This window comes from Gopherus evgoodei, chromosome 2 (genome assembly GCF_007399415.2).
Source record: "Gopherus evgoodei ecotype Sinaloan lineage chromosome 2, rGopEvg1_v1.p, whole genome shotgun sequence".
Taxonomy (NCBI): Eukaryota; Metazoa; Chordata; order Testudines; family Testudinidae; genus Gopherus; species Gopherus evgoodei.
In genome coordinates this window covers 181,478,633-181,493,647 of record NC_044323.1, presented here as the reverse complement: position 1 = coordinate 181,493,647, position 15,015 = coordinate 181,478,633, and the positions used below count along the sequence as shown (strand labels likewise).

At 39.6% G+C, this 15,015-nt stretch overlaps 1 protein-coding gene across 2 annotated transcripts in view; it reads right to left on the bottom strand.

Moving 5' to 3' along the window:
- Positions 1-6,090: 6,090 nt before the first annotated feature.
- Positions 6,091-15,015, bottom strand: part of NUP153 (nucleoporin 153) — a 72,672-nt gene continuing 63,747 nt past the window's right edge. For both annotated transcript variants that reach the window (XM_030552443.1, XM_030552444.1), the window contains exons 19-22: positions 13,642-14,010; positions 10,911-11,201; positions 8,015-8,177; positions 6,091-7,433 (exon numbers count right to left, since the gene is read on the bottom strand). In XM_030552443.1, coding sequence (XP_030408303.1) covers positions 7,349-7,433; positions 8,015-8,177; positions 10,911-11,201; positions 13,642-14,010 — 908 coding nt within the window. In that variant the 3' untranslated portion in view covers positions 6,091-7,348. The remainder of the gene's footprint in view (positions 7,434-8,014; positions 8,178-10,910; positions 11,202-13,641; positions 14,011-15,015) is intronic.

Sequence of the window (15,015 nt, the reverse complement as noted above, 5' to 3'; positions counted from 1 at the left end):
TAGGTTTGTGTAAATAACTTCAGAGCTATAAAATTAACAGAATACAGGGCCGTCCAGAGGATTCAGGGGGCTTGGGGTCTCTGGCAGCAGGGGCCCCCACCCCTGAATTGCTGCCAAAGACCCGGCACTTTGGCGGCGGGTCCTGGGGTGGAAGGACCACACGCTGCCAAATTGCTGCTGAAGACCCAGAGTGGAGGAAGCTGTGGGGGCCCGGGCCCCACGAGAGTTTTCTGGGGCCCCCGGAGCGAGTGAAGGACCCCGCTCCAGGGGCCCCCAAAAACTCTTGTGGGGGCCCCTGCAGGGCCCCGGGGCAAATTGCCCCACTTGTGCCCCCCCCGACCCCCCGCAGTCAGCCCTGACAGTATATAGATCATGGTAACAAAAAGTGAATATGGTTGCTTCCGTTTGTTGGGGAAGGAAAGTTTTTACTTCCCTCAAATTGTTGCATATAGACTATGGAAACTGATAGATGGAGTTTATATGCAGCATGTAGAAAATATCAACCAGAACACAAATTATGGCTAACTTTATAGATAAGTTCAAAAATTATTTTTCACTTTATATTTTAAAATTCTGCCTAATCACTGCTATATGCAGAATAACTTGGATACCTACTGATGAATAAAGAAACCTAATATTTTGCATGATTACATAGCTTTGATAACGTATATTTATTCTTCATGTAATATTGATTGTGAAAGCTTCTGAAGAACAGTGCCAACTCTTTGTTAAAACCTGATTAAATGTGTCAAGTTTTTTTTTAAATGAATTGGAATTCCACATTACTGTCTGTAGTTGTTTTAGGACTAAATATTGACAAGTGGTTGCAGCAGTTACTCTTGACTGTCATCTACTTTGTGCAAGGAGTGTTGTGGGAGGCTATTCTAAAATGTACAGTTTAAACATAAACAAGCATTTTTACTGATAGTTCCTAAATTATTTCACTTTCCCAATAATTTAGCATTTTAACAAGTGGTGTATCATTAGGGCTAAATATTGGAGTGTTCCTGAGGGAATATTCTGATCTAAGGAAGCATGAAGCTAAACTGATTTTCACTACAATGGTGTTTAATCTGTTTTTTTGGTTACTAGCAAAAGGTTGAATGTCTGCTTTAGAGAGATGTACCATTTGCATGATTAGATCTCCCCCCCCACACACACACACACACTCTGTCTGTCTCTCTCTCCTCCTCCCTTTCCCCCCACCCCTGGCAGGAGTGAGCTCACCGCTGCTTGTAAACTTGTTTTGCACTTACACATGGTAATTTTAAAGTATTGCCTACTAACTGCAGATCAGATTAGAAGCTGCTGACTTCTTAAACTGCAGAGCCACTGTATAAAATTTGAACCTCAGTTAATACTCATTCCTAGAGCTAATGAAGTAGATAAACACTACCATATTTTGCTTTCCTTTCTGGCTTCACTGTGTGGTAGGGCAGCAGGTTTCACCAACACAGGGTGTGTGGTGCGCCCCCCTCCCCTTCCCTTCCTAAGCAGTTCCTGTTCTGCACATGCTGTAAGCACAGACATTTAGATACAATACTAGCGTGAACAGGTTAGACAACAAAGGTGAGCCTACACCACAAACTCAAATAGCTGAGTTAGTCATACTAGTAAATTAAATGGTTTTGGGAGAATGACCGGTTTGCATACAGTAACAGTGAATATGAACTACTGCTAGATAGAGATGATGGGCTAAGTTTGCTTAGGCCATTGCTTTTCAGTATAGATATAGTAAAGTATGGTCTGCGGGCAGGATCCGGTGTGTCAGGGCTTTCAGTCTGGCCCATGGGATTGCCAGCCTCATGGTGCAGCGGGGCTAAGCCAGCCTCCTTGTCTGTCCTGGCCCTGTGCGGCTCCCAGAAGCAGCCAGCACCAGGTCCCTGTAGGGCAGAAGGCTCTGTGCACTGCAGGCACCGCCCCATGCAGCTCCCATTGGCTAGGAACAGGGAACCGTGACCAATGAGAGCTCTGGGGGAGGAGCCCACTCTGCACCCCAACCCCTTGCCCTGAGCCCCTTCCTGCACACCTCAACCCCTCCTGCCCCAGCCCTACGTTCATGGCCCTGCATACAATTTCCCCACCCAGCTGTGGCTCTCAGGCCAAAGAGTTTGCCCATCCCTGAGATATGGGGTGGCTATTTGACTTGACGGGCAGCCTTCTGTCTGTATCTAAAATCAGGACACTGACCAAACCTTTTTCAGCTGGAGACCCAGATTCCAAACCTTGACCCATCGAAAGAGCAGCTCTCCTCCTGCCCCCCAAATTATGATGGCACTGTACAAATAGTCCAATGATCCCTGTCCAGAGAAATTACAATCTAAGAAGACAAGATTTAAAAAGTAATAGGTTTATCTTACATTATAGTCATTGCAAACAAATGGTGATAGGCTTGTTATTTTAGGGGGAAAAAATCATTAGCATTAAAAAGTGTATTTTGCACATGCTTTTCCTTCAAAAATGAATTTTACCTTAACTACACTATTTAAATCATTCCACGGGCTAGGTAGAATATAACTTCCCATTTAATCTTTATTCACTAAAGCTGTAATGTCTAACACCCCAAACTCTTGGGGGAATGTCTAATGGGTGTGGATCAAGCTTAATTGTACCAGCATAAAATTGTTCTAATGATGTATGGTCTTCTCCCTGAAGATGTGCATTTTTGAACGCTTAAGATTAGTTATAACCTTTAAAAATAACACCCAAATTAAGATTTCTGAAAGGCTCACAGCATTCTAAACAGGAATCTAGTTTCCTCTGTATAAATGAATCCATTCTATGTATCACAGAAGGGTGCATGTTACCTTATCAGTTGCCTATAGATAGTATGGTGCAACAGACTGCGAAGCAGAGAGACTGTGCTAGAGCAAAACTTCCAAACAGATTGTAGAATCAAAGAAAAAGAAACTTGACCTCTCATGTTAAGGTTCTGCTCTAAGTGCTCAAGATGTCAATCATATGACCAGATTTATGGTGAACTCTCTTGTTTATATATTTAATCTTATCTCAAATAGAAGTTTGTTTTTACAAAGTACTTGAATTCAGCTGTGACTGCCTCTGGCTTCAGTCTGTTTCTCACACTCAAATGGGTGCTTGCAGTTGCCACTTTGTTTAGAATTGATCAGGGCATTCAGTTGTCTGGTACGTCAAAGAATTTATACCATTCAGTTCCTCAAAAATCTATGCCCTGAAGTGTCCTTTTATTTGAAGAGTGACATTACCACAAACATTTGAGTTTTGAAATTAATTCCTTCATCATAGCTGCAGTTTGTTAGCAAGTACATGTTTGGCTTCCCTGCTCTGCCTTTCATAAAAAAGTTCATTCACAGCTGTTTGCCTATTTGGAACATCAGCTTTAAGAATTCACTTCTGAAGTGCCTTTAGACTTTAGCCTATCAATTAAATGTGACCAAGTTCTGCTCTAGTTATCACAAAACTGGATCGCTCAGCTGTGCTTGTGGAAAACGAACGGAAACAGCACAATTGACAAGCCGCAGTGAACTGTAGGCTGGTCTGTATAAAATACAAATACCCTTTTGTATTCCTGCTTCAGCTAAAGCATTAGGTATGAAAGATGTGAGATAAAGACAGTGAAAGGGAAAAAGGACAAGTCTCTCTCCACTCTTGGAGAAGTGTTGAGTGGGGAGCTGCAGCTGAATGCTGAGGAGTGATTAAAATCAGCCTCCATATTACCATTCAGAGTTCTGTGAAGGAGACTACCTAAAGATAGTAGGCTGAAAAGTTCTCTTTGCAATAAGCAGGTCCTGTTTCAGTCTTTCAGCATATTTTAGAAGAAATTACCTATTAGGGAGTGTGTGCTTTGCTTTATAACAAGGTTAACTCAGTCATGATGCAGAATCCTTGCAGCAATGGGATGAGTTGCAGCTCTGGAAGTTGGTAGTATTGTAACTGGAGTCCTGCCACCTGTTGACATTTTCTTCCTGTAGAGCATCAGTAGCTCTTCACTGCAAGTCTGGCTTGGCTAAGATAAAAGGGATGTTTATTTTAAAGGTTTAGCTAACACTTCCGGCATATTCTAGGAACCACTACAATTTCCTTCCTTCCTTCCTGTACAGAGGCCATTTTCTGCCCACGTTGAGAGAGAACGAAAATAATTCCTTGGTATTACACTAGGTAACTTTGAGGGCTCATCTTTACTGAGGTTAACTTGTATTGCCTTAACCCAACTCCTGTCTCTAGTTTGAATGAGGTGCTTTAAACCTGAGTTAGCCAGCCCATCATCTGCTGTGAACTGAAGCTCAAAAAAGCCCCTCAAACAGATGCACTTATACCAGCATAACAGTGCTTTTGCTAGTATAATCTGGTTCTCTCATGGGAGGCCAGGGATGTGGGAAACACCCCAGCAGCTGGTATTAGTTATTCAAACTCCACAGTAGGAGTGCTTTGCCAGTGTGGTATGCTGATAGCTATTCCAGCAAAGCCTTCCCAATGTAGACCCAGCTTTAATAAAGTAGTGGGACCTTGCTGCTAATCCAATCACTTTGTGCATCCTCAGTGTTGTTTTGTAGTTTGGCCAAAGTCACTTGAGGTTAGCTAATGTGTGGCAATAGCTCAAGTGTAGCCAGTGTAAACTAACTGCACTGAAAGCAGCTGAACCCTTGAAATAGGTAATTACTGCTTTGAAAGGTGAGCAGTACAGTAGTAGTGCAGTAGGTGATCTGCCCCTCCCAAGTTTCCAACTGTTCCCATCACCTGTGCAGCTCCACCAAGGGGAGCCCTACTGGAAATAGACCAGCATCATTTTTATTTATTTATTTATTTTTTTAAGTCTTCTGATGTTGCTTAGAGCAACAGAGGTAGGTGAGACTACTCCAGCCCTACACCTTGTTTCCACTAGGCTTTTACAGCAAGCTAAGATAGATAGACATCTCTGTCAAAAAAACCAACCACCTATTTTGGAAGTGAAGAGAAACTTGAGGTTCCAGTACAGTCAAAGTTCTGAAAAGAAGCAGCTAAGAGTATGACTAAGTTCCCTGTTTTCAGAGATGACTAGCACATTTAACTATAAAGCTCTTTTCAGTTTTAAAAATATAATTTGATAAGTGATTAAGGCCACAAATATCTTAGCTATCAAACCACCTAACTTTTAAAAATTATTACAAGCTTGTGCTTTAGTAATTCTAATAGGCTAGAGCATTATGTAAAATGTTTAACGCTTTGATGAAAGTTAAGTGAGGAGTGATCCTTGGAGTAGGCTTTGGATTTGTCTACACCAGGAAAGTTTGAAGTGTTAACCACATGTAGCTCCTCAGCCCATGTAACATAACTTAACACAGTAGAATGGATACCTGGGTTCCACCAAATCCATGTTTCTGAAAGTCCAGTTGGATTAACCTCTAAATGGATGTGTGGCAGATGCTGCTGCATACCATGCAACCTCTAAACCACCCTCAGCCCGACAGACCAGTAACAATCTGAGGAAGCTTGTTTCCTCAGGGAAATGGATGCTCTTGTCAAGGTACACACAGTTCCAGGAATGCCTCCTTACTTATCTAATGCAACCACTGGAGTTTGTCCCACCAGTCTGTTTCTGGACCATAAACAATTAGCACTCCGTGGGGTGAACAATATTGGCAGCAGAGGTGGGTGTCTGACAATTCCCCCAGTGAGCTCTGAGATCAGCTTGTCTTACACCAGCTGACTGCAGGTACTGCTACAACACAACTGCTGCCTCAGAAGTTCTAATCAATACACTGGAAGCCACCAGCACAGATGACCTGGTGAAGGGATTTTAGAATTCCCCTAAAATTATTCTACATTCAGAGGCTTTCTGACATCTTCACTAGAGTCTCAGGGACCCCCACCCCTTCCTATCTGCAATCACTTAGGAGCCCCAGGACAATTACACTTGCTTTCATGGAATACTAGGAAAATATTTAACAGCTGGAAACCATGACAAGGAGCCAGATCACCGGCAAGTGCTTTGCAGTTTGAGACACTCTAGGCCTCAGTCCCATATGCTACAGCTCTCTGAATGCCTTGACTTTTTTTGTTGGTTTTCAGTGCTGTTGAATTCCAAGCAGCAGCACTTTTAATTAAATCAAGTAAAATACAAGTACAAGCAAATATTATGGTTATGTGCATTTATTTTGATTTTTAAAAGTATGTAAATGTATATGCATGATAGGTGCAGCCCTCAGGCTTCAAGTAAGTAGCCAGTTACAACCCCTCATTTAGAGGAGCCATTAAATCACAGAGCACACCATTTATACCAATCTCAGTATTTCTGTTGAAAGCAGAAATGTTGCAGGGAGGTATGACCTCTATTCTGATGGACACAATGCTTAATCTTACAGATAGGTTTCATTGTGAGTTAAAACTACAACAAACAATATTTCATAATTTTTATTGATGGCATTTATCCCATGGTTTAACATGTTAATTATACTGTAATAAACATGGCTTTAATATTAAACTTTTTCCTTATTATCCAAAGTCACCACAGTCCATTTCTGTAAATATAAAAATATATACTTAATACTTTGTACAATACTGGTTTTTGGTCCAAACAAAAATGGATCAGAAAAGCCAATAAACTCACTTTAAGAATTCCCAATTTTATTTAAAGATTTTCCAAATGGATTTAGGCAACTTTGAATAATGGGATTTACATAATAAAATCTGAGACAATACTAAACAAAAATTGCCATAACACAAAATTAAAATTTCAAGTTCACAGATTTGTTATGCCAAAAGAGAGAAACAAAAATTGTATTTACACTTTTTCATAATAAAATAACAAAAAGGCGAGACAAAGAGCTGTAAGAATGAAAATATAGAAATAGCGTATAATTATTAAATGGAGAACTACAGATCTAACAAGTCCTTAGCAGGGACCATCCTTTAATCAGTCTTCCTCTATCAGAAAATTTTAGTGCACAATACACCCAACTCACTCACTTCACACATACACCAGCACAAACTCAGCATAGAAATCATTCATTATCAACATTCTCTACTCTATACAGAATCCTTTCACTGATATAATTACAATTTTGAGGCGTCAGTAAACGCAAATGAGCGCACATAGTGGTGCAGATGAAGAGGTATTATACAAAGCTATTTGCTGTGCAGGCTATATTCATGTCTATAGCCAGACCATGCCAAGTCTGAATAAAGAAATTGCTGGATTCTAAAATAGTTTTGCTTGAGAACCTTCCTGTTGCCAACTCTACCTCTTACCAAAGAAAACTAAATGGGGAAACAGACAGCAGAGTTTTGAATGTCTTTAGGCAGATCTGACTTCAGCTAAACCCAGCATGAGGTACAATCCAATAAGTGCAGGGCACCAGCTGTTGTGAAAGTTGCTAACAACCACTCACAATTATTTTCTACGTCTAACTGCAGTCTTTATCTTCCGCCCAGAAACTGAAGATCCAGAAGCAGAGAAAATATTTTTCCCGTTAGACCTGTCAAAAAGAATTCACAAGTAGTCAAAAATCTATCATGCTGCCACTGCAAATCTCAGGATTTTTCTGGAATAATTTAAAATAACCATCTGCAATAATCTGTATTCTGACAGCAATTAGCCAGGCCCAAACTTCATAAAATCTGATGCAAGAGAAGGATTCCAGAAACAAAATAAGCATCCGCGTTTGCTGTATTACAGTACAGAACACACACAACAAGATGAATAAGTAGCTGGCTTTAAAGTAGATGCAAGGTCTGCAAACATGAAAGGTGGCCTAATTTTCATGCATAAAAAGTGATTTTGTGCCTCACTTCAGACACTTTAAAAAGAACCTGATCTTCAGAGACAGATGCTCAACATCTGAAAATCAGGCCCCTTTGTCAGATTTGGCACCCAAAACCATTAGTCAGTCAGTCATTTATATGGAGGTCATTGTTCACAGATGTTCATGCGAACACCTAAATAATCATGTAAATGAAGACTGATTTGGGAGTTAGAAGCTGCACATACTCAACACTATGAATTAGGATCCTTATTCCTCCCACCACCACCCTTTTAGTCACTTAAAGATATTCTTACCCCATTGTAAATGCTGGAGTTGGGTTAAATGGAAATCCTGAAGAGCTAGAAGGCTGGGTTGGTGGCGCTGGTGCACCCGGATTTCCACCAAAAGTAAATACTCCTGGGCTATTACTTGTGAAGCTGAAATTAGTATCACTACGTCCGAACTGGAATACAGCACCTAAAAAAAGGCGAAGTCTACGTTTAACGCCTCCAGTGCAAAAAAATCACATTTCTTCCCCTTTGCCATTCTACCATATAAGTTTGTTCACAACAAGACTACAGGCTTCCTTTAAGCAGTGATACCAAAATAGCTATTGCAGTAACTTACCTAAAATCTACACTAAAAATATTAACTCAATTAAGTGGGGCAACTTCATGGAGGACTGGGACTTTCAAGCCAACAGCTACTTCAGCATTGCTGATTCAGATAGAAGGTGTGAATGCAGCAGCTTTTAATATGTGCAGCGCATTTATTAAGTCATTTAGGGTAAGAGACAGTCAATTCCTCTTTATTCTGGATATCTGTGCATTTCAAACTATGTGCCTTTAGAAGTAAGAATAATTAATTATAAAAACAGGGCATGTGGCATATTTCTGAATGGTCTGAACATTTTTAGGAAGCATTTCAAAAAGGAAATTGAAGAACTATACTTAAAATATATTTGTAATCACAGGTGATGCTGCCCACAGATTGGATTTATGCATAGTACTTGAAGTGGTTTACAATTTATCTGGTCATTCATAAGTCAATACATACTGTAAAGTTTTCTGAACCAAGAACTATATTCAGGTATTGTTTATTATCAAACAAACAACAGAATGGTTCAAACAGATGAGTTTCAGCATATTCACATAGGCTTTCAGTGAGAGGACTCAGTTACAGACAGGCTCCAGAAGAGAATTCTTCTAGGGAAGGCAAGGCAAGGCACCTCACTTTTATTACCCAAGTATTTCTTTGCAACTTACATTCTTCAATACCAAAGTCACAACTACCGTGATTTCAACAAAGGGACACTCCCATAGCTTAAGCCTAAATTTTGGTGCTGTTAAAAAAGTGTTACTGAACCTAAGGCCTGGTCTACGAGAGTGGGGGTAGGGGTGGGGGCAATGTAGACAAGCCCTCAATTAGAAATCACAGGTAAGATATTTTTTAAAAGTGGGTCCCTAAAGTCAGTCTCTTAAACCTATAGGAGAGCTTCTAAAAATTAGACTACTTAGTTGGGTGCCTAAGTATAAATTAAAATGTTCATTTTCATTCTTGTATTTTTTTTTTATTTTGAAGAGTAAAAAAGTAAAAAAAAACAAAAAAAACAACACGAAATGAGACTGCAAAACCATTAAAACTAGGAGGCAGACTCAAGGGTAGACCATTAAAACTAGGAGGCAGACTCAAACACAGGAGGCTGACTACTGCCTGAAACAAAAGGTAGGCAATTTTTTTAAATTGCTGAAGGTAGTTTAGATTTCAAGTTAATCATTAAACTCCAGACTGCGATGAGGACAACACCCACTGCAGAACTGGGGCCTGACTATTTCAATCTGAACACTTTATTTGGATTTGAACATTCCCTTGCAGTGTTTACAACCCAGCCCGTTATAGGACAAACAAAATCCACTAAAAAATGAAACTGGACTACTGTACTTTTACTGTCCAAACTGACTGAAATGCAAAAAATAAACAGATTTAAGAATGAGTCATACAATTTAAGGGTATTATTGTTAATATAGGTAAGGAAATGTGGGTTTTCTTTTAAATACAATTAAACTTGAAAGTGCCCTTTTAAAACTGTTGTTTCCCCATTTTCTGTTACAGCAGTAATCTTACAGCTATAAGCCTAGCTGTAAATAAAATCTTCCTTTACAGTTGAATGTTGTGGTTTTGATATTTAAGCAAACAGTTTATACTGTGCTAACAAGTTTACAAATTCACCACCCTGATGGCTCAACAATATTCAATATGTTTGTATAACACCTAATGCAATGGAACCCTCACTTGGTTTGCAGTTCGGCACTACCGCAATATAAACATTACGTATTTTGTGCAGACCAGGGAATCAGAAAGAGACTGATCTCTAAATGCCACCAGATCAAAGGAGGGCTGACTAAGTCTTTCAAACTAATGGAAATAAAGTGTTGATATTGTGCTATGGCTAACTGATTACTGACCTGTATTATTTGCTTATTTTCCTAGATTATACTTATAATTTCTATCGAATTACTGCATATGCCCCAGTTAATGAATAAAGCTCCCACAAAGACAAGGAAGCTGGGAAATTTTCCCATTTAATAACAAATATGCATTCTATTCTGAGAAACTACTACTTAAGCTACCATAATCAAAACAATAATAAATAATAAACTACAGTGACAGAAGAGGATCCTCACACGCGCAGGGCCCTGTCCAGGCTTAGACTATATTCATCTTCAAGTCACACTGCCTTTTTCAACCTCATGTGTGAGTTTCATATATTTCACACTGTTTTTCTAAGATTTCTTAATTTTAACACTAACATTCTTGAAAGAGAACAAACACACAAACCACTGATGTGCTTGCAACCTTAACTTCACCCTCATGAATTTTGTGGGTAAGTTTCTGATGAAGGTGGGGGGTAATATCTGACCTCTAGGAACAAGACAAATTATTGAATAATTCTGTTAACGGGCATTACAAGTTATAGTAATCAGATTCTATTTCCTATCTGTAATAAAGTGTTTAATATGAACTATGTTTGAGAGAGGAGATTGTTTTATTTTTTAATGTATTCCTTAAAAGTTGTAGCGTTTTACCAAAAGCTGGCAAGAAATCCCACACAGTCTTACTACTTACTGAATATTTACGGAGAATTCTTCCTAGAAACAATCTACATCGTGAGACCAAAATAGATGTCAGCCACGAAGGGCTTGCACTCACCGGAATTAGGTGCTGTACTGGAGCCAAAGCCAGGCTGTTGGCTTCCCTGCTGTCCAAACACAGGAGGCTGACTACTGCTTGACACAGACCCAAAGGCTGCAGGTGCAGGCTGAGAGCCAGCTGAAAATAATGAAGTTGATGATAATGATCCAAAAGTTGGAGCATTTGGCTGGCTGGCACCTTGACTTTGACCAAATGTTGGCATCTGGCTGGCACCAAATGCTGGTGTCTGGCTGGCACCAGCAGCAGGTGCTGAAGACCCAGAGCCAAACACAAATGAAGAGGAAGAACCTAGAAAAGCAAGGAAGCAGACCAGAAACTTAAGTATTGCGTTCTGTTTTTTCACAAGGACAAAACTAACTCAAGAAGGCTTTCAGTTTTAAAGCATCGTCTTTCAGGATTAACAACCAAATGCTACATTTAAGCTCAAAAGAAATCTGAAGTGGCTGAAATAACCCCTACAACAACTGGAATACATAAAACAGAAAGTAGCAATTCAAGCACCGAAAAAAGTGCAATTGGTACCCATTATATTAAACATGAAAATTAATGCGGAAAACAGCACATTTCCTCTGCATGAAGGGTTACTGTCAGTTTTTTAAAAAGATAATTTTACTCCTGGCCTAAATACCTGTAAACTGCATTTCATACTTAACATGAAATGGTCACTATATGAAGTAAATTGTTCAACACAATTACTACAATTATCTGATCTAATAGCAGATACACACTAATGGTGAATTTTTCATATAGTTGTTAAGAGTTGTTTGTGTCACATCAAGCCAATAACAAAGAGGGCAGTTTGCTAACTTTTATTTACATTTATTCAGTTTTAGTAACTTTTCTGTCAGACATTTAAAGTGTGGTTCTACTCTTCCTGTCTAGAAGTGGCGGGATGAGGGTGCCCACATTTATTGTCTTAACGATTCCATGTCAAATATGCTCAATAAGGTTTCGGGTTTTTCCAATAACTGTGAGCCCACAAATTCAACCTGATCTGAGTTAAGCTGAGTTCCTTCCTGCTTGCAGTCACAGCTGACTCACCAGTAATGTAAGTCCTGCAGGCCAAATTAGGTCCCCAATGACAATCTCACTTTCTTCAAATTGTGCATAAGATTAGAATTCAGTAAAACAATTCTACTGATGATGCATAGGAGAAATAGAACCCTACCTAGCTCCCTCTCCTAGCTGCCTTTGCTCTGCTGCATAAAACAGAAATAAAATGCAGTAGAGAAACATATAACTGACGTCCAGTAACAACTGAACGCACAGGGAACGCATCTGCCAAGTAGAAAGTGTCACTATTTCAATGACTTTTCATTTTGTCTAATGACATTTCAGGCAGCACTTACACAACTGAGAAAAAGAGCATGGTCTACTGCACTATAACAGAATGAAGGAAAACAGATTTAACTGCACATAAAATTTTGGATTTCTGCATTAGAAATAATAGTAAATTCTTGTGTCACTTCTGTCTCAGATTCAGTGCAATTTATTCGAAGTGACATGCTGGTTTGCTGGCAAAGAAGCTCTAATTCAGAGTTAGGATACTATTTGTTTTTAAAAAATGTGAAATTCTTCATATGGCAATTCCAGGTCCACAGTCAGAACTGCTGCTTCTGGCACAAAGAGTTCCTGAACGTAACTTCAGGGGTTATGAGGGTTGGAGACAACCAAATTTAAATTCTGCTTCTTAATAGAAAGAACAACAAAATAACTTTTACTTAAATCACTGGGTGGTTTGAGTCTTGCACTGTATCTCTGAGTTTAAGTTAAACTCATGCCAAATTAGATGACACATTTTAGGATTTTAGACTCTGATCTTTAATTTGTTTGAATCAGTGGGAGATAAACAGGATCAGTGTTCTTAACCCATTAACTTGGAAGAAACAAATCTGATCTTAAAATGAACCAGCAAAGGCATGAGTGTTGTGCTTAAACGCTGCGCTAATGAAGAAGGCTGCATTAAGGTAAAGAAGTCAAGAATTCTATGCTTAAAAATACTAAATGACATTTGAGGATTTCCACATATGGAAGGCTGAGTGGGAAGCTAAAAGAATGAACCATTTTCACTGAGAAACCTGAGTGCTGTCAAGCTGATTTGAGCTGCAGAGGGGCGAATTGAGAATCAAGGGCTCAGCAACAGAACTATGACAGCAACAATATTGTGGCAACAAATGGACCCAGACCAGCCCCATCTAGTGAGAGCTTTAACTTTTCCAAGAGGTTTTTTTTTAAATCTCTTCACATTTTAAAAAATTGGGAAGTTAGGCTGGATTTTCAAAAACTGGTTCTGGTACAGCAATATTCTGTAACTTCAATCAAATTTCTCTACAGTTTCCTTAGTGGAAGCAGAACTCTAGTTATATGAACTGGAAACCAAATAGGGAGGTTATGTGACGTATAAAACAATGCCTGTGACACTTTGCTCTTAAATTGTTTCTAATACTTATGCCTTTTTCCAATAGGAACACCTTATGACTTTTCTTAAAATTTTCTGTGACAAAGTCCTTGAGATGTGCTGATGAAAAGTATTAAGAGCTAGGCATTTTTTTCATAACAAGATAGCCTCGCTAATGACTGTTTGACTCCTTTGTCATACAAAGAATAATGAATAGCCCTGTACACAGCCCATGTATTCTCCGCAGTAAAATGCTGATGGAAATAAAATTGTGTTGGTCCTACATCTACCCACAATAGTGAAATTATCAGCACTAAATTGTATATATACCTGTAGAAGTTGATGTGCTTGTGGCCCCGAAGTTGAAACCAGGGGTTGCAGTATTGTTACTGCCTGTTCCTGAACCAAAGAGAAATGAACCAACAGCTGCACCTGTGCTAGAGGATGTGGTTGCTGGTTTGTTTTCTTGAGAGAACCCAAATGACTGAGGGGCATTGGATTCGGAAGCATTGCCAAATGCAGAGCTGCTCACAGTGTTGCTGGCCTGTCCAAACAAAAAGGCAGCGGCAACTGGCGGAGGATTTGAAGCAGAGGAGGAGCTGCCAAACACAATACTGCTGTTAGCTGAAGTGCTTGGTATGGCTGTGCTGGAGGAACCAGAGCTCAAGAAACCAAAGGCTGGCTTTGCTGCCCCTTGATCTGAAAAGAAGGAAAGCAATTATGAACTACTTTAGAAATGGCAAATGAGGCTCTGAAGGCACAACCAAGGCGAAATGCATAAATTGGGCTCTTTCCCAGGAAAAACACAATCCCCGGGAGGAGTGGGGGGAGGAGAAGAAGACTACAAGGCAGAGGAAAGGCACTTCTGTCTTGGCTCTACTTGCGGCTGGCAAGAGTAGGGGTGTTCACTAAGGAAATATGTACTAGCATTACATATGTACAAGTACTTCAGGGTTTTTGTTTGTTTTTGTGCCATCAGTAGTGGAAATGCTTGGTAGTAAATTATTCCAAGAAACATTACAACAAATAGTTTCATGGCTATGCTAAATGGATCCTACTTCGGGGGGAGAAGGGACAGACTGATTTGGAGATATTTCTTCTCCAGCCCACTGTGAATCTAAGGACCTGATCCTAAGTCAGGCAAAATCAACAACTAAAGTGAGTACTTTGCCTGTGTAAAGGCTGCAAGGTCAGACCCTAGTTGCACTTTCACAAAAATTCAAGGGTGCCTTGTTTATCCCTAATGGGGGTTAAAGTTTACTAATTAACCCCTGTGCTATCTGGAAAATAATTTAAAATTGTCTAGTAAAAGTGCATATATAAATATGCATATTTAAGTACCTTCAAGATTTCCTACAAAAGCAAAGATGACTAACTCTCTTCAGTCCGATTTCTTCATCAACCATTTTGTTTTAAGACATTAAACTAAGTTTACTCACATTTTGGAATTAAGGCAAAGCTTTAAGCCAGTGGTTCTCAAACTTGTGTACTGGTAACCCCTTTCACATAGCAAGCCTCTGAGTGCGACCCCCCTTATAAATTAAAAAACTTTTTTTATATATTTAACACTACTATAAATGCTCGAGGCAAAGTGGGGGTTGGGGTGCAGGTTGACAGCTCACGACTCCCCATGTAATAACCTCATGACCCCCTGAGGGGTCCCAAACCCCTGCATTAAGCTTTCTCTAAGTCTGTTGCTGTGTC